This window comes from Danio rerio, chromosome 3, assembly GCF_052040795.2.
Source record: "Danio rerio strain M-AB ecotype USA chromosome 3, GRCz13ab, whole genome shotgun sequence".
Classification (NCBI taxonomy): domain Eukaryota; kingdom Metazoa; phylum Chordata; class Actinopteri; order Cypriniformes; family Danionidae; genus Danio; species Danio rerio.
The window spans coordinates 22,752,033-22,770,378 of NC_141023.1; the positions used below are offsets into that span (position 1 = coordinate 22,752,033).

At 34.7% G+C, this 18,346-nt stretch overlaps 1 protein-coding gene across 6 annotated transcripts in view; it reads left to right on the plus strand.

Annotated features, from left to right (window-relative positions):
- Positions 1 to 18,346, plus strand: part of ppp1r9ba (protein phosphatase 1, regulatory subunit 9Ba) — an 87,138-nt gene that overhangs the window by 62,393 nt on the left and 6,399 nt on the right. For all 6 annotated transcript variants that reach the window (XR_015480713.1, XR_015480712.1, XR_015480710.1 and 3 more), the window contains exons 4-10: positions 1,813 to 1,933; positions 4,948 to 5,052; positions 6,277 to 6,412; positions 12,983 to 13,126; positions 15,299 to 15,352; positions 15,495 to 15,724; positions 17,605 to 17,701. Coding sequence is in view for 2 of the 6 variants with exons in the window: in XM_087244315.1 (XP_087100441.1) it covers positions 1,813 to 1,933; positions 4,948 to 5,052; positions 6,277 to 6,412; positions 12,983 to 13,126; positions 15,299 to 15,352; positions 15,495 to 15,724; positions 17,605 to 17,701 (887 nt within the window). In the remaining 4 variants the exon portion in view is untranslated. The remainder of the gene's footprint in view (positions 1 to 1,812; positions 1,934 to 4,947; positions 5,053 to 6,276; positions 6,413 to 12,982; positions 13,127 to 15,298; positions 15,353 to 15,494; positions 15,725 to 17,604; positions 17,702 to 18,346) is intronic.

Genomic DNA, 18,346 nt, shown 5'->3' on the forward strand with positions numbered 1-18,346 from the left:
TTTGGCATTATTTATACATGGTTTCAGTGCGTTTCATGTTTGGTATATTCAGCGTTAATATTTTGAATTAGCTTTTATTTTTGTTTTCAGTTTATTCCTAATAATTTTACCATTTTCTGTTTAGTTTCTTTTTTCATATTTCTAAATAGATATACAGTGCTCAGCATATATAAGTACATCCTTCACAAATCTATCTTTTACATTCATATTTTGAATAGGAAGCGATACAATATATTTGTGCATATATATTAGATTAGTGAGTACTGAAACTAATCTGGAGCTTTTCTAACAAAATAACTTACGATAAGGGTCCAAAAACTAGTACAGCCAAATTTATGTTATAGAAAAGAACTAAATAGAAATTTTAAAATTAGGGAAAATCAAGAGAAGCAAAAAAAATTGAAAAATTGAGTTTGTATTTTGTAGATTGTAAATTATTTTTGCAATATTTTGCTTGAATTTAATTGTATTATCATTCAATTTCTAAATATGTTTGGTGACTAAATTATTATTATTATTATTATTACTATTATTTATTAATTTATTCCTTTATAGTTGGTCAAATGTCAGTTAAAAAGAATGTTCTAAAATGTTTTAAAATGTGTATTATTATTATAAGTACATTCTACTTTACAATAGTAATAGGCAATAATTCTGTTAAACAGAAACTTTTATTTTGATAATTTGTAATAACATAAAGATGCTTGAATTTCTGTGTACATAATATGATATGAGTTTCTCCTCAAATAAAATCAAATGCTCGTCAAATGATTTTAGAGCAGCTGGAGCATGTGGAGATTATGGGTAAACTCACACTATGCCCGGGCGCGTTTCCCGGTTTGTTTGACAAGTGTGAGTGCTCTGAATCAGCCCAAGGTGCAGTTCAGTTGGCCGGCCCTGGCCCGATTGGAAGAGGTGTGCCAGAGCGCGGTTTGGTTGGGCTTTGGCGCTTATACACTTGTAGTTTGAGTGCAAAGCGCACCTGAGCCTGAAACTGAAAACACAGCGTCGCTTTCAAGGCACTGTTTCATAAGGATTTATTAATCATTCTTACTTTTGAATGAACACAAACTGTCATACTTTTTAAGATACAACCACCTCGCTGCACATCAGCTGAGACCTTCAGCAAACCTTTCCTGCAGCACAATGATTTTTATGATCATTTATTAGTGTCAAAAGTTGTTGATCTGTTCGGCAAAAGAGTTGACTGTGTTAACTGTATCCCAAATGACTAAAATAATATAAAACAATATAACTAAGGCAATGTCCACTGTGATAAGCGAGAATGCTTCTCTTTCTTTTAAAATGAACTGTCGCTTCATTGATGACGTAAGCCTGCTCATGCTCGGTAAAATGCAATGTTGGTGCAGGCTGAGGGGGAGAGGGAAGGGTGGAACAAGTCTGCTTTGGCACGGTTCAAGTCAACTGTACCTAGTGTGAGTACGTCCCAAGTGTTTATGTTCTACTATAGTGAAGAGAAGCTGAAAACACTACAAATTCAACTATAAGGCAGTGTCATTTTGACATCCCACATCATCTTTTGAATGGTTTTACAACACTGCTTTTGAATAATTTATTATTTTTGAATAACACAAATTTTTATGACCAAGTTCTATTCACATTTTCTGTATCAGAAAAATCAGAGGGCCTTAAATTACCTTGCTTGAAGAACTGAAGGCTGAAATGTACAAAATAAAAGTATAATACACTACTGCAAAACCTGGTGTTTGTGGTGGTATTTGTTAATGAGATTATTCCTGTGAACTGTGATTAACTCTGATTCTTAGATAAAGATCTGATTCTGATTCTCAGATAAAGACGGATTGGGAATCAGCATCATTGGGATGGGTGCCGGCGCAGACATGGGGCTGGAAAAACTGGGAATCTTCGTAAAGACGGTGACTGAGGGAGGAGCTGCACACCGAGATGGAAGGTCAGTTGAAAAATTCTGAGAGATGAGTAGGAATTTTTGGGGATCAGATTGAAAAAAGAGAGAGAAAAGAGAAATAAAACCTCCTGTGTATCTGTACCACTATTTCATCTGTTTCCATCAGTTCATTCTGCAGAATGAATTTAACAAAACCAGAGGAATCAGAGAAGCTTAGATGTTGATGCTTTTGAATTAATATGAGACCACATTTATCTTCTTGTTAAGTGTGACGTCACACAAAGCGGGTCCAAGCGCTCCATCAAACTGTATTGGGAGACTCAACAAATGGTAATAATAAACGTTTACAGAGTGCTGTAATACTTTCAAAAATCATGATCTCTATATACATCCATGCCTAATGTTCACTGGCCAGAAAGTGGTTATTTTTGTATAAATTGTTAAAATATTGATGTCTGTCATGCAGAAAGTCTTGAGACAGTTTTCTACCGCCATGATTTGATATAAAATTTACTTTAATGTGTGATATGACTAAAAAGTGTCATAAACTAATATTTTCTCAATTCAAATGAGTAGCGGCTTGGACCCAGAAACAGTATTTCATACGTCACAACTTAATAAGCGGGAAGTGTCCATGGTTTTGTTAGTTTATTAAACGAAAGTCATAATTGAGAGAATATCCTGGTTCTCACAAATCAAGGAATTTCTGGAATGTCATGAAATTTTGAACGGTTTATTCCAAAAATTTAAAGTCAGGAACTTTTTATAGTATCATGTCCAAGTCATCAAGTATCAGAGATGTTTGCTTTCAGTTGCTTTTCAGTAAAATGTGGTCATTTTTCTATACCACATTGTTTATTTGTTGCTGTTCTATGCCTGTTCTTTTGGTTAGGCTATTTTCAGCCCCATTTCATTCCTTTCCCACTCATCAACTGGCGACTGTACCTGTTAACAAACACTAGCATGCTAGGATAATAAAAGCTTTTGCTTTAAAAAGTATTGTTTAAACGTAGACAAAAGAAAAGCTAAAAGTAACGTTTGTAAAGCTAATAGTAATCTAATAAAGGGATATTGTAGTTCACAGAAAAATTTTAAATGACTTAAATGACTTTTTATTAACTCCCTCTCAAGGGGTTCTAAAACTCTATGACTTTCTTTACACTGTTGAACAGAAATAAATACATTGAAGAAAGCAGAAATCCTGTAACTATTGACTTTCATTGCAGGAAAAACAAACACTATGAAATTCGATGGTTAAAGGTTTCCAGCATTTTTTTTTTTTTGTGTGTTTAAGAGACAAGTAGAAGGTGACCAAATAGTGACAGAAGTAAATTTTTGGGGGGTGAACAATCCCTTTGAAGCCCAATCCCAATTCTATTTTTTTAACCCTACCATTTCCCTTGACCCTTGAAACAGAGTGTTTTGGGGAAGGGCTTTAAAATTAACCTAAGTAATGGGACAGCACTACAACACCTGCACACATCATTATATGTCATCTCGATCTCATGCTTCATATGAGGTTATTCCAGTTGCGTTATTTTTTGGTGTTTATATTCAGGAAATCACTGAACGCAACAATATCATGTGATCACAACGATATAATGTGGCAATAAAATCATAATATGATGTGGCAATAAGATCACATTTACACTGTGGCCATATTCATCTATGTAAACACACGAAAACAACATTAACATTATTCCAGACACTGTAAAAAGCTTATTACCATTTCTGACAGGGTATTCCAGTGTCAGATGTGAAAGTATGAGACTGCTGTATAGGAGATATTATTATGGATTATAGATGACAGTGAAACAAAAATGCTGTTATGAATTTAATAAAAACATGCTTGTTCATTTTAAAAATTCGTAATGACGACAGAAAATACTAATTTGTGCAACTCCTTCCTTGTGCAGCCATGCTGCTGTTGTAGCTGGTGTATTCTGTGACATTTTTGTACCCCTTGGTTTTTAAGTGTGGTCATGAAAAATCTCTGTTTCAAGGGCTTTCTATCTCTACCCCTACACCTTCAAGCTAACGAGAATTGGGACACCCCTACCCTTTTACGTGAACGCGCAAAACAAGGGGTTGGAGTACGGGGAAGAGCTAAGGTGTAGAATTGAGATTGGGCCTAAATACCACTCAAACAGTATGTTTAACAATACGTAATATCCATTGTTGTGCATGCAGAATGACATTCATGCTAAAATCACTTTGATATGTTTCGATTTTATCCTATTATTTGAATATTACAGTATTGATATGAAATAAAAAAATGTTTATGAATATTTAACTTAGTCAGTAAAAGGTCAATGAAAAGTCAGGAAGTTTGATATTTCGCTTATAATGATAACCCTTATTTACTGCATGATGGAGGAATGCAGTACTTTATGGAGTCTGATCTGGCATTGGCATCTGAGCTCTTCAGAATCCTGAAGTGAGTCATAGAGAAGCTACTTTTACCCATCACGCTCAAGAGGCTTGAAAAATAACAGTAATTCGGCCAAAACAAGCCCACTTTTGTTCACAACGTACCTTAAGAGCGCAGGAGATTACGAATGTGAGTCTTTCTCAGTATTTTTATTTATTTCTCTCTGGTCTTGAGCCAGCAGGTTCATGGTGCCTTGCAGTGGCTTCTTCCTCATTTTGACGTGAGATGTAGAAACCTAGAAACCGCAGGAGATACATACATCCATAGGTCAAAAAAGACACTCAGAAATGACCTCATCTACACTTTCTGGCATCTGATTGGTTCTCCCGTTGTCAATCAAACAGACAAACGGGCTGCTCGGGTGTTTTGGACGAGTCTTGATGGTTTGACATGTTTTATGGCCAAAGAAGTCAATCAGTCATTTTAACAGCCTGAAGTACAAGAAGAGATTTAGTAAAGTGGGGCAGTGATTCACTGCTGCTGTTTTCAGGTCTGCTGTAGACTGAATGAATGATTCCTCTGGCAGTGTCAGTATCTTTTACACATACAGTGAGGAGATTGATCGGCTCAAGATATTTTACTGATGTGGTTTCCCATGCTGAGGGGTTGTCTTTTTATTGTTGTACAGGATCCAGGTGAATGATTTGATCGTGGAGGTGGACGGGACCAGTCTGGTGGGTGTGACGCAGAATTTCGCTGCATCAGTCCTCAGGAACACCAGCGGCACTGTCAAGTAAGGCAACTGAAAGCATTTGCATATGCACTTAATTTGTTTTGCCAAGTCATATGCATTTGAAGACACAATAACACAATAATATAATAACAATAATAACAATTTTAACACAATATTAAACATACTAATAATAACTGAATTATTTTGTCTTTACCATGGTGATTGTACATAATATGTCACTAGTTATTTTGTAACATACTAGTTTTCAGTTCAAAATGCTATTTAAAGGTTTAACTAGGTTAACTCATCAGCCTCATCAGTGGTCAATTTGGCAGGTCAAGTTGTTTGTTCTGCAGCCAGTCAAAAAAATTATACTTTTGTAAGGGTGGTAATAATATTGACCTAAGCAGTTTTGAATAAAAAAAAAAATACTTGTATATTAATAACTTGTATATGAAAAAGTTTATATATTTATTTTAATGTTTAATTCATTCCAGCAAAACTAAAAATGTATGACTTTAAACATCACTCAAAAATATAAACGTTTGATTCATGATTATTATTCTGTCCTATTATTTTTGGTCCCTTAACAAGTAGGAGGCACATATGCCAACTGTTGTGATTCCTACCCCATTCACCTGATTTGCTTGTGAATACCCTCAAATTAAAGCTGACAAATCCATTGAGTTGGTGTAGAGAGCCAAAAATGTTAGAATTATGTCGGTGTCCAAATATTTATGGGCCTGACTGTATGTATAAAAATGTAGCATTTATGGTCAGGTGTTCGAGTAAAACATAATTTTTGTTTCATTCTGTAAACTATTGATAAAACTTTCAGCAATATTATATTAATCTTTAGACATAATATCAGCTGCCAAAATGTAAATAAATTGACGTTAGGTTTGATAGCCCTAAATTTTTAGTCACTTCAAATGATGAACATTTGTTATTATATATTTTTTTCATTTTCTGAAAAAGCTAAAACACTGTAAATGGCAATATTTTTGAAGTTTAGAAGAACTATCATCAACATTTTATTGCATGAAGTGTGTATTAACATTTTGCTCAAACAGAGTAGTTTCTTAATTTTGAAATACCCTTTAAAAGTTTCCTGTTAAATTTTTTTTCTGAGCAAACAATAATTACCTTGATTAACAAAATATACGTTTTTGCTACTGTAATTGTGTGTATATTTTCATGAAGTATCCTCATTTAAAACTGAATAAAGTAAAAATGGTTTGTGCTCACCTGATTGTCTGTTTTTTGTGTGTGTGTGTGTTGCAGGTTTGTGATTGGCCGAGAGAAGCCGGGGGAACAGAGTGAAGTGGCCCAGCTGATCCAGCAGACTCTGGAGCAAGAGAGATGGCAGAGAGAGATGATGGAGCAGCGCTACAACCCCTACATGGAGGAGGATGAAGAGGTAAAGCTTCATCACTATTACACTTTCCCAAAAAAACATGCAAACTCCACACAGAAACGCCAACTAAGTATTGATTTATTTTTTATACGTCTTAAATATTACTATCACATTACATACTGCTTTTTACGCCACCAGCCACAAAATTTTATAAGATAAGCTGGAATTCCTAGTTGGTGTGTGCGTGTGTGTGTCATACTTTTTTACGTAACATTTGGTAAGAGCACACAGAAGATAAAAAGCTAGGTCAGCAGGATTACTTGTAGGGTCATTTCATCAGTAACATCTTAACTTGGGTTTAAGGGAATGTCAAAAGTCTCGTGATAACCCCCAGTAGCACGGGTATTCCAATGAGCGCCCTGTAAAGAGTTAAAGTTTTCCAAAAATGTTATTAGTTACCATGTTGTTGCAAATCCCTGAGACATTTGCTTATTTTAAAACACACTTTAAGACATTTTAGATTTGAGGGCTTGTGTTTAAAAACTTAAAACATGAAATAAATAATAATAACTTAACAACTTTACAACCCAAATCCAATTATAACCACTTGTTTGGTAAACAAAACAAGTCTTTCATATAATATATCTACTAAAAGACTGAAAATATTGTTTAATAAACTGTATTGTACTTAAATCATCTAAATATTTGCACATTGGTTGATAACTGAAACTAAAACACAACCTCTATAAAAATGTTCACACACATTTAAATAAGTAAATAAACAGATACAATGATGGGCTAAAACATCTATGCAAATCAGCAAGCTCAGATTTCACGTGGGCCTAGGTGAATTCATATTGTATTTATTAACTGGGTATATTCTGTCACACTTCATGATTTAGTAGAAAATAATCTGTGAATAAATGTTCTGAAGTGAAATGAAAGTTTCTCATGCTCCTGAGCAATGAATGAAAAGAGACTAGGATAGACTGCACATTTTATAAGGATGTGCCAGAAAGACAGTAATGCATGAAACTTTTCTAACAAGCACTGATGTATGACCATGAGTGAGTGACTTAAAAAAAAGCACAGAAGCATCCGAGACAGTTTATGTCAGCAGTGCGACTTAGCACAACACAAAAAGTCCTTATTTTTGTTTTGTGCATGCACAAAATGATTCTCTTACCTTAAAAATATTCTGATTAAACTACTGAAGGCAAATGGTCTGCTATGATCATGTTTTTGTAGCTTTGAATGAGCCGGTACTGTTGCTGTCCATTGAGGATGAGAATTCATGTAAAGTAGCTACATTTGCATTCCAAAATGAACAAAGGTCTCTTGGAAGGACATGAGGGTGGGTAATTAATTGTACCTTTAATTTTCATTTTTGGGTGAAGTAAATTCATTCAAATATCACACTCACAGACTAATCAACAGTGGAAAGGTACAAACAAATGACACAAACTGAGCAGGAGGATTTGTGAGACATTAAAAGCGAGTGTGAGATGAATATTCATCTACTTTACCTGCAGCACCGTGTTTTTCCCTCTCTAAATGATTATTTTCTCTTGACTATTTGCCAAGAACAAGGTAAAACATTATCCCTTCATAAATCTGTCAGTGCATAAATGTGTCATGTTTATGATGTTTAAAGTGCTCATAAATCAAGTTACAGTGCTCAGCGTAAACGAGTACAATCCTCACAGATCTTTCTTTTAGATTAATATTGTCTGTAGCAGAGCTGACCAAACTAGGAGCTGCGGGCCAAAATTAGCCCATGGTAACTTGATTTGGCCCACCATCCCATCTGAGAAGAGAGGGAGAATGATTGGGATGATTTTGAGATTGTCGATTTAAATTTAATCTAACCCTTTGTTTGTTTGTTTGTTTGTCGTTTTATTGTTAAAAGCTAACTGAAATTAAATGCTTCAATTAAATGATGTAAATCATGGGGTCACCAATCTCGGTCCTGGAGGGCCAGTGTCCCTGCAGGGTTTGGCTCCAACTTGCCTCAACACACCTGCCTGAATGTTTCAAGTATACCTAGTAAGACCTTGATTAGCTGGTTCAGGCGAGTTTAATTAGGGTTGAAGCTAAAATCTGCAGGACAAGTTTGGTGAAAATTAGATGTCACTAGTGTAAATTAATCATATTTTCTTTAAATGTACAGTATACACTGTCACCTGAAAATGCAGAGATTTTGGTTGAGCAAATCAAGTCAAAGGCAGATTCTTCTTGACTAGTGTATTCGACATTGAACTCCACTGTGTCATAAATGTGATTGTTTGTTTTATTCCAATGAGTTTTGATTTAAAAAGCTATACTGCACTAGTTAATACAATGTAAAGTAATGTTTTCCATTTATTTATAATATAATTAAATAAAAAAATTAGGCATGGCATCTTTGATGTAAAATAGTTTTGTATATTTACCTTTGGCCCACCGCTCTCGACGATATTTGGTTTTTGGCCCTTCGTACTAAAAAGTTTAGGCACCCCTGTTATATAGGATGCTTTATAATAGTAGATGTGTGCATATACAAAAGATTAGTCAGTAGTATCACAGCCAAAACTGGAACTAATCTAACAACAAATTTATATCGCAGTCCAAAAAATATTCATTCATTCATCCATATTCTTTTCGGCTGAGTCCTTTTATTAATCTGGGGAGCCACTGTGGAATGAACCGCCAATTTATCCAGCATATGTTGGATGCCCTTCCAGTTGCAAGCCATCACTGGGAAAAGTCCAAAAATTAGTACAGCCAAATTAACATGTTAGGGGGGGAATATTGAATACAATCTAAATAAACAGGAAAAACTCAACAGAAACGAAACCTTTTTTTTGTTGTTTGTTTTTTGCAACAACTCGTTTGAATTTAAAAGTATTATTTTTCAATTCATAAATATGTTAGGTGATCAAACTCTTATTTTAATGGATACAACTGTTTAATCAAACTGTTTCTTATAAAGGGCCAAAAACCAAACTAGATTGAGGGATGTGCATATACTGTATACCAACCGAATATATCACACAGCATTACATTAAATTTGCCATGGGTAATTTCCTAATATATTTGCCAATATTTAAAAATATCTAGAAAACGTTACTTTAAGTAATGTTACCTAATGCAGTGTAATTTTTAACACTTTACAACAAACCTATTACAGTAAAAACATAAGCGATCTCATTTATAACACATATTGAATATTGAAAACAGTAGTCGACCTGCTTCTGCCCTCGCCTTGTTTTGCCCGCTGATGTCTTGTGCATTGCTTTTTGTCAAGTGACAGTTTTTACATTTTAAAAGTCTGATTCATTCACAAAGTGTAATTAAAACTTTAATTTAATTCATTTTTGTATTTTGTAGCTCAGCAATACAAAAAAGAAACAAAGGGTTATGTTAAAATCGAAAAAATCTCTGTCAGAGGCATTCACCATTACACCCCCATCCTTCTCTCTGTCTTTTCAAATGGGATGGTGGTACAAATCAAAGGTTACTTACTTTGGGCATATCTGGTTTAAATGCACAGAAAAGGTCTATGTTCTCTGAGAAATGAACAAAAATATTCATTTTCAAAAGGCTGTGCTCAGTCTGAAGAAATGTGTGCAGTGTAATGCTTCTAAATGATGGGCATGATTTGGCTGCGTGCAGTGGAAAACATTTAACATCAAAATGAGAAATGGTGCAATCACCATAATTAAGTCTTGATTTAAAGCACTGCATTGCTTTAACACATTCAAGCTGTACTTCCTGTACGCATCTCATAGCTGTCCTCCACACCTGCCCACATTAGCGTGGCGTGAAGGGAATTGATTAATAATTGAGAGGTGGAAGATTCACAGTATTCTTGGAGATGGCGGGTGTGAAAGTAAGGGCAGGATTGAATGGCAGTGCGTCTGCCGGCTGGATTTGCCAGCTCAGTGGCCAAGCTCTCAGTGCGCTCTCCTCCGCAACACTGAACTCACGTCAGTCTGATATGGTCTTAACGGGTGAGAACTGCCCGAACAGACAGTTTGTCTGCTGCTTCATCCACATGCCCGAGTTCAGGCCGACAGTATGACAAACTGAGCTCACTCAGACAGAAAAACACATTTGTACATACAGGAGCAGCTCTTCTTGTACAGTATATTTTATACAGTATCTCTCTTAGGCAGAGAGAGAGAGACGGACAGACAAAATCTAAACTAATAATTTGATCAAACTCAGTAAATTGATCAAATGTAATGTAGCTTTTTTATTTTTAGTAAATGCTTTAATCTTTAAAACATGTTGTTTCTGCAATTTTATTTATATATATAATATGAAAAACACAGTAATGATGCTGAAAATCCTCATGTGCTGTCTCAGGAGTTAATTGCGTGGTACATTTCACAATATATTAAAATATTTTTGAAAATATTTCATTGTAATATTGTTTTTATCAATTCAATGCAGCTAAGATGCTTTCTAAACATTTAAAAATGTTTACTGACCTTAATGCCAATATAATAAAGTATAATATATAATAATCATTATGATAATATATTTAAAATTGTATACAGTATATTATATATAATGTACATGTATTTTAAGCAGATTAAAGAGATTTCTGAAGAATAATAGATGCTGAAGACTTGTTTGTTCATTCATTCATTCATTTTCTTTTTGGCTTAGTCCCTTTATTAATCTTTTAATGAAAAAGTTTGCCATAGCGTAATGAACCACCACTAATTTATCCAGCATATGTTTTGCACAGCGGATGCCCTTCTAGCCGTAACCCATCACTGGGAAACACCCATACACTATGGACATTTTAGCTCACCCAAATCACCTTCAGCGCATGTTTTTGCTGGGAATGTGGGGGAAACCGAAGCACCTGGAGGAAACGTACACAAACACGGGGAGAGCATGCAAACTCCATTTAGAAATGCCAACTTAACCAGCATCCTCCTTGCTGTGAGGCGACTGCATTACCCACTGTACCACCGCGCTGCCCCAAGACTTGTTTAATAATTCATAAAAAAGAATTGCAAAGTACTTTTTCTATATAAATATTATAAATATTGAAATTTGATTATTTTATTGTCATAATATTTATCAATATTAAATGTAGTGACTTGAAAAAGACATTCTGTAAAGACAAAGACCTCAAATTTAATGTAAAGAATATAATTTTATATATAATAATAATAATAATAACAATAAATAAAATAATATAGTTTTAAGTAATGTAATTAATTTGTGTGTGTTGATAATGTTTTATTATTATATATATTATTACATTTCTAATTTAGTTATTTTAATCAACATTTTGAAGAAGTTTTATTAAAATATTATTTTTTATTTTGCAAATAACACTTGTTAGATGTCATGTAAATAGAACATGTTAGAAATGTTTTATTAGTCTCTGATTTACCTGAAAACTGTGTATTTATTCCAAAAGCTCAAGACTTTGTTAATTATAGCTTTTGTCAAATTTGGTAAAATATGTAGATGTAACTTTTTCATTTAAACGGTTCAGTTTGGTGATGAATGTTCATAATTTCCCACAGCTATATTTTGGTTGCCCACTGAAGCTAAGCAGTGTTGAGTCTTGTCAGGATCTGGATGGATCACCATCTACAGGTGTTTGTGAGGTGTTGCATACTTTGAATTGTGTGGGTCCCAATGCTGCAGGATAGTGACAGGGACTCTATAGTGTAAGAAGCAGATGACATAGAGCATTAAACTGAGGTCCTGACCCTGGATTCTCTGTAACTGTGTGCCACCGCTCGTAAATAGTAGAGCTGTAACCCTGGCAGCCTGTGCAGATTTCCTCTGTTGCTCTTTGTCCTCCTAATAACCGTCCTCTCTCTCTCTTTATCTGTGTTTTAAATACAATTAAATCTAGAGTACTTGTGGAATTTTCTTTTTACAGATCTACATAAGATTGGTGTAAATATTCTAAAGAATTTATTTTACAAGTCATTATTAACAAGCACACCACATTGCATCAGAGGAACTGAGATGTTTGTGTCATTATGCGTGTCATGAACCCTGATATGAGTTTGCAGACAGGAAGTCATTGTGCGGGAGTTTTGCCTGCTCGTGTCTCAGCTTGCAGTGGAAGTCCCCTTAAAAGGATGTTTGTGATGGTGTATATGCGACACGCTCTTTAGGCCTTGTTTGGTGTATGGCAGGCATTTGGGGTCAGAGTAATTGACGCTTTTGGATGTGGGGTACTGGCTGGTTGTTTCATTTCAGATGTGTTGGTACATGCTTTTCACTCTGGTGCTCAGTTTTCTCAGAAATACACAAGTGACAAGTATTTGGGTGCATGGATGTTTGTTGAAGGTCCGAGATGTTCTCCAAGGTTCCAAATAAGTACAAATCTAGCATGGAAATGAATCAAATGGCTTCAGTTTGCTTTACTTCATCTTCCTGCAGCTGCACAGTCAATTCAAAATGGTGGTTGGCCAGTCACAGGAGTGTTTTTATAGTGTCCTGGCATGTGTTTTCCTCCCAATCCTATTGGCTTCAGGCTTGCTTAACTCTGACATCTAGTGGTTGATGGTTTTATCACACTGATCAGACTCCTACATGAGGGTATTTTGCATTAAACACACACAACAATGTCTCAGTGTCCTTCTGTTTTCTGTCTGTTCTTTTCAGACGGGTGAATGTGCCACCGATGAAGAGGAAGAGATGAGCCCCATGTTTCCTAATGCCATTGAGGTGTTTGATCTGGCAGAGAATGAAGACATGCTCTCTCCTGTGGAGATGGACCCAGAGAAACTGGCTCACAAGTTTAAGGAGGTCAGTGGAACATGAGGACCATTTTAAAACTGACCAGAAAAAGTGTTCAGACCGTCTCACGCTGCTTTTACTGACTGTGATTTGCTCTATAAATTACCTGTGAATTGATGCCCTGTGGATGCCAACGGCTGAACATTATATTAATTGTATGATCAGAAATCTAGGTTTTAAAAACTTTTATTTACATTTGATTTCATAATCTGCCTGTCTGTCTGGCTTAGTTTACCTAATTATCTCATTCTCTTTTAACTATCAGTCTATTACAGTTTGTCTGTTGAATCTTTTATGTCAAAGTTAAAGTATTTGAAACATGGGTATTAGGAGTTCAACAAGACACAGATCCCACAAGATGAGATGAGATGAGATACTAGACTGAGTTAATGAGAATCAGACAAGATTGAGTCTAGCACTATATATATGTATATGTACACCCTTCACAAATCAATCTTTTAAATTAATATTTTTATGAATATTTGTGCATATACATTAGATTAGTCTGTACTAAAGCCAAATAAGGAGTTTGTCTAAGGATGTAATTTGTTTTTGCAATATTTTGCTTGCATTTAATTGTATTATCTTTTAGTTTCTAAATATGTTTGGTGACTAAAATATTATTTTAATAAATATATCTGTTTAAGAAATCTGTTTTGTTGAAATGCACCAAACATACATTGCCTCTATTCACTAATAAAACTAAATGTAGGTGCATTTTGAAATGAACTTGTTCTTGAAAACTAAATATTTAATGGAATTAAACTTCTATTTGAATAAATTATATGCAGCAGTAAACATGTAAACACTGCAACACATTTTCTCTCAAACTCAACTTGCAGGCAAGTAATGGCACAAAATATTATACAATATATTAAGGCCAAAATTATTAATACCCCTTACAAATATTCTGACTTAAAGTTTTTTTATTCAACCAGCAAGTTTTTTTATTTTTATTATTTGACCAGAAATGAGACAGGCTTCTCACAAAAGGTAATAACACGATGTACAAGAGGCTTCATTCTTGAAAAAAAAAAAGTTTGCCAGCTTTTATTGACATTTGTAGAAAGTGTATGCAAACACTCATACAGAGAAGTGGACAAAACTGTTGGCACCCTTCAATTTTGTACAGTTTCTTTATATTGCCACAATTTGAAAACAATATCTGATTTGATTTGTTTATTTTCTGACATTTTTGATTAATCAAATAATTAATTTTTATTTTTATATTTTATTTGATTAATTTTCGTTCATTCATTCATTTTCTTGTTGGCTTAGTCCCTTTATTAATCCGTGGTCGCCACAGCGGAATGAACTGCCAACTTATCCAGCAAGGTTTTACACAGCAAATGCCCTTCCAGCCGCAACCCATCTCTGGGAAACATCCACACACACATTCACACACACACTCATACACTACAGACAATGTAGCCTGTGGGGGAAACCGGAGCACCCGGAGGAAACCCACGCGAAGGCAGGGAGAACATGCAAACTTCACACAGAAACACCAACTGAGCTGAGGTTCGAACAAGCGACCTTCCTGCTGTGAGGCAACAGCTCTACCTACTGCGCCACTGCCTCGCCTGATTAATTTTCATTTTTAGGTTATTTCAGTGATCACTGTACTTTTTCTTTCTTCAGTCAAAACCCACCAACGGTTTTGTCCATGTCTGTATATATGAATCTATTGCAAGGATCTGAAATCCTCCTGTAACACAGTTGTTGAAATTGTGGTTATGGTACAATATGTAAAACTCTGTTAATAGCCCTCTTAGATATGACTGCATTTTGCTTCTTCCAGATTAATAGAAGAAGAGATTCTTCGTTTTTATCACCATTTTACATATAAATAATAGCATCCATGTTTTTTGATGATGCTGTAATGTTAGAAATTGTGAAAAATTAATTGGAAGTGGGGGTGACCTTGCATGGCTACAGGCTACAGACGATTTTTGGCACTGATGTAAAAGATGTACTTTACTTACTGCAAATGTAGCCAAGTTTTATAGAAACAAGAAGTAAAGCGCCTCTTTAGAAGTTTCAGATGATGTTATTGCATAATTGAAATCTCATTTGAATTGTTTTTAGACACATATCTGAATCAATAATCCTAAGAAGTATGCACATTACCATTGCCTCCACTGAGTGATTGAGTAATCCTCTCCATCTCTGTGTCTCCAGCTCCAGATCAAACATGCTGTGACTCAGGCTGAGATCCAACAGCTCAAGAGGAAGGTATGACCATCACACACACACGCTTCCACATGTCATCGTGCTCGTCTTCGTTTTCAGCTTTCAGAATAATAAACTTTTATAAGAGATTGTTATGTGACCTTTGTTTACCCTTGTGATGAGTTATGTGTGTGTGTTTCCATAGCTGGCTCACGCCGAACAGGATAAGCTGCGCTGGAGGATGGAGAGGGCTCAGCTGGAGCAGACGGTGAGGGAGAATAAGGAGCGCATGGAGAAGTTGGAGGGTTATTGGATGGAGGCTCAGAGCTTATGCCAGGCAGTTGATGAGCACCTGAAGGAGACGCAGACCCAGTACCAGGCACTGGAGCGCAAGTACAGCAAAGCCAAACGCCTCATCAAAGAGTACCAGCAAAAGTGAGTGAGAGATTGTGAAGTCATACCTACAACATTGATTGTAAAGGAATTTCAGAAATCAGGTGTCCCTAGAATGTGTCTTCGAAGTTTCACATCAAAATCTTTTGTCATTTATTATTACCTTGATTTAAATAGCCACTTTTTGAATACAAGTTATTAGTTAAGTTATGTCTGTCTCTTTAAATAGAAATGAGCTGCTGCTCCCCCTCCAGGGTTGCCAGGTTTTCACAACAAAAACTTGCCCATTGGCCAGTCAAAGCTAGCACAAGTAAATCAGAAACCAAAATATGCCACATGCCCATTCAAAAATAAAAAAAAGGTCCCACGTATTAAGTATTAAGTGTCCTTAACTACAATGTACTTGCATCAAAGTATAAATACAATGTACTTATGTGTTCATAATGTACTGCAGAACACTTCTGGCGCTCTTAAGGTGGGATACGCGTGAGGTTGGAGACAGGTTTGGTGGTATGGTTCAGTTTAAGGGTGGGTTAATTTGTAAGGGATGATCAACAGTGCAAATGTTACAGAAATCAATGACATGCAGGTATTTAATCAAGCATAAGTACATGTATTTACACAATATAAGTACATTGTAACAAATTATCAATTTCAGTGTAAGTACATGTTAATCAAGGCCACTTAATATAAAGTGGAGCCAAAATAAAACCTATTTTACATTACTGTATGTATTATACATAGTTTCTTCATTGAAAATTATTAAATACTGTAATGGTATTTATAAAGATTCTAATAACATTTAAAATGTCTTTCCTGTCCCAGCACCTCACAAAATAGATATTTTGCTGTGTGTTTTTATTCTGGCACATTGGCTGCTGGTTCAGGACCTGTCATTGAAAAATTAAGATGACACTAAAATAGCCAGAAGGTGGCAGCAAGTTAGTTGATAAATGATTAAATGAATTGAAAACAAAACTGTTTACTGGCTTTAATATTAGACTATGTAATAATTCAATCAGTTGATTCTTTCAAAACTACACTGTTCTGCTCTTGCTTTATTTGAAAGAAAAACTGATAAAAACAATACTGCATGTACAATTTTGCTAATATTAAATGTAGCCAATGTAAATAATGAATGACACAACATTAACTCCACACTAAATGAATGACACTTTGTAAATTGTCATTTTGAGTCCAGGCATGAACAAACTGTCTATACTAGATGTCAAATTGGACATTCTGGGCTGACTTATTTGTATATAAACTGAGAAATGAAGCATCAGCTAAATGTAATTACTCCCAAGCTGCTCTTACCATGAAATATATTTTATTGGAATGTGGAAGTTTGAACACCATTAGACAACATTTTTATAAGGAGAGTACTTTGATGGACATTTTTAAAAAGAGACCAGCAGGAATAATCTTAAATTATTTATCAAAAATTTAACTGAGAAATCATATTTAACTTTGAATATATGTATTTTTTCTGTATTTTATTCATTTATATTTATATATTTGTCTTTGTAATTTTTATTGTAATAAGAATTGGGTTTTTTTATCATGCAATATCCATTTTGCCATGAAATAGCCATAAGTTGCTGATGTGGCAATAAAAACAAATGTAGCCAATCATGCTCACATGCATCTTGTTTGAGTGAAATTATTGAACTATATCATTATTTAAAACCCATAGTGTATATGTATATATGTAGTAATAATTACTATCTACTGGATAGTATGTGTATGACCAATACTTAAACAGAAACAGTATTGCACTAAAGGAAGTTTAAAATGCTTAAAATAAATATTAAATATAAATATGTTCACAAAACGAAAATGAGCACAGTTTAAGTTGGAAAGTAGTTTAAGGTGGAAAACTGGCAAAAGGATTAAACTGTGTTGTGTGTGTGTTAATGCAGGGAGATTGAGTATTTAAAGAAGGAGACAGCACAGCGCAGAGCACAAGAGGAGACTGAGGCCAGCCACAAGGTGGAGACAAAAAACCTCCAGGAGAAGGTGCGTTTGGATTTCAGAAATTCTTCCGACTTTCACACATTGTATCACATTACTACTTTTATACTCTACAATAAGGATGAATATATATATATAAACATGCTACTGGTTTTAGAGTAAAGCATTATCTAATGTATGTGTGTAAAAAAAACAGTCAACAGACAATATAGTTCAGTAGTTAGCTAACTAATGAAACCTTAATGAAAGGTTTCATAACTAATGAAACCTTATTGTAAAGTGCGACCTCTTAATTTTGCTAGTTTTTTTTTTTTTTCATTTTTGAGAAAGAGGTAATAGTACAGTTATTATAAGGAAATTTTAAAGTTGCAAAAGGCCAAGAAAAATTTGATCTAACTCTGACTGGATCTGAATGGATATAAGGGTGAGTAAATCATGGGCTAATTTTCCCATGCCATTTCGACCAAGAAAGTACTAAAACATTACAATTTAGAATTGTCATGCTTTAAAATTGGAAACTTATTAAAACTCTTTGGTAATTACAAAGTGCTAATCTGTGCTAAGCTAAGCTAATAGTGCTCCTGTCAGACCCTTAAACCCTTAAACACCATTTTTATTGTCAGTTAAGAAAGTCACAATGTCAGATTTAAAAAATATATATATATATTTATTTATTTTATTTATTTGTGT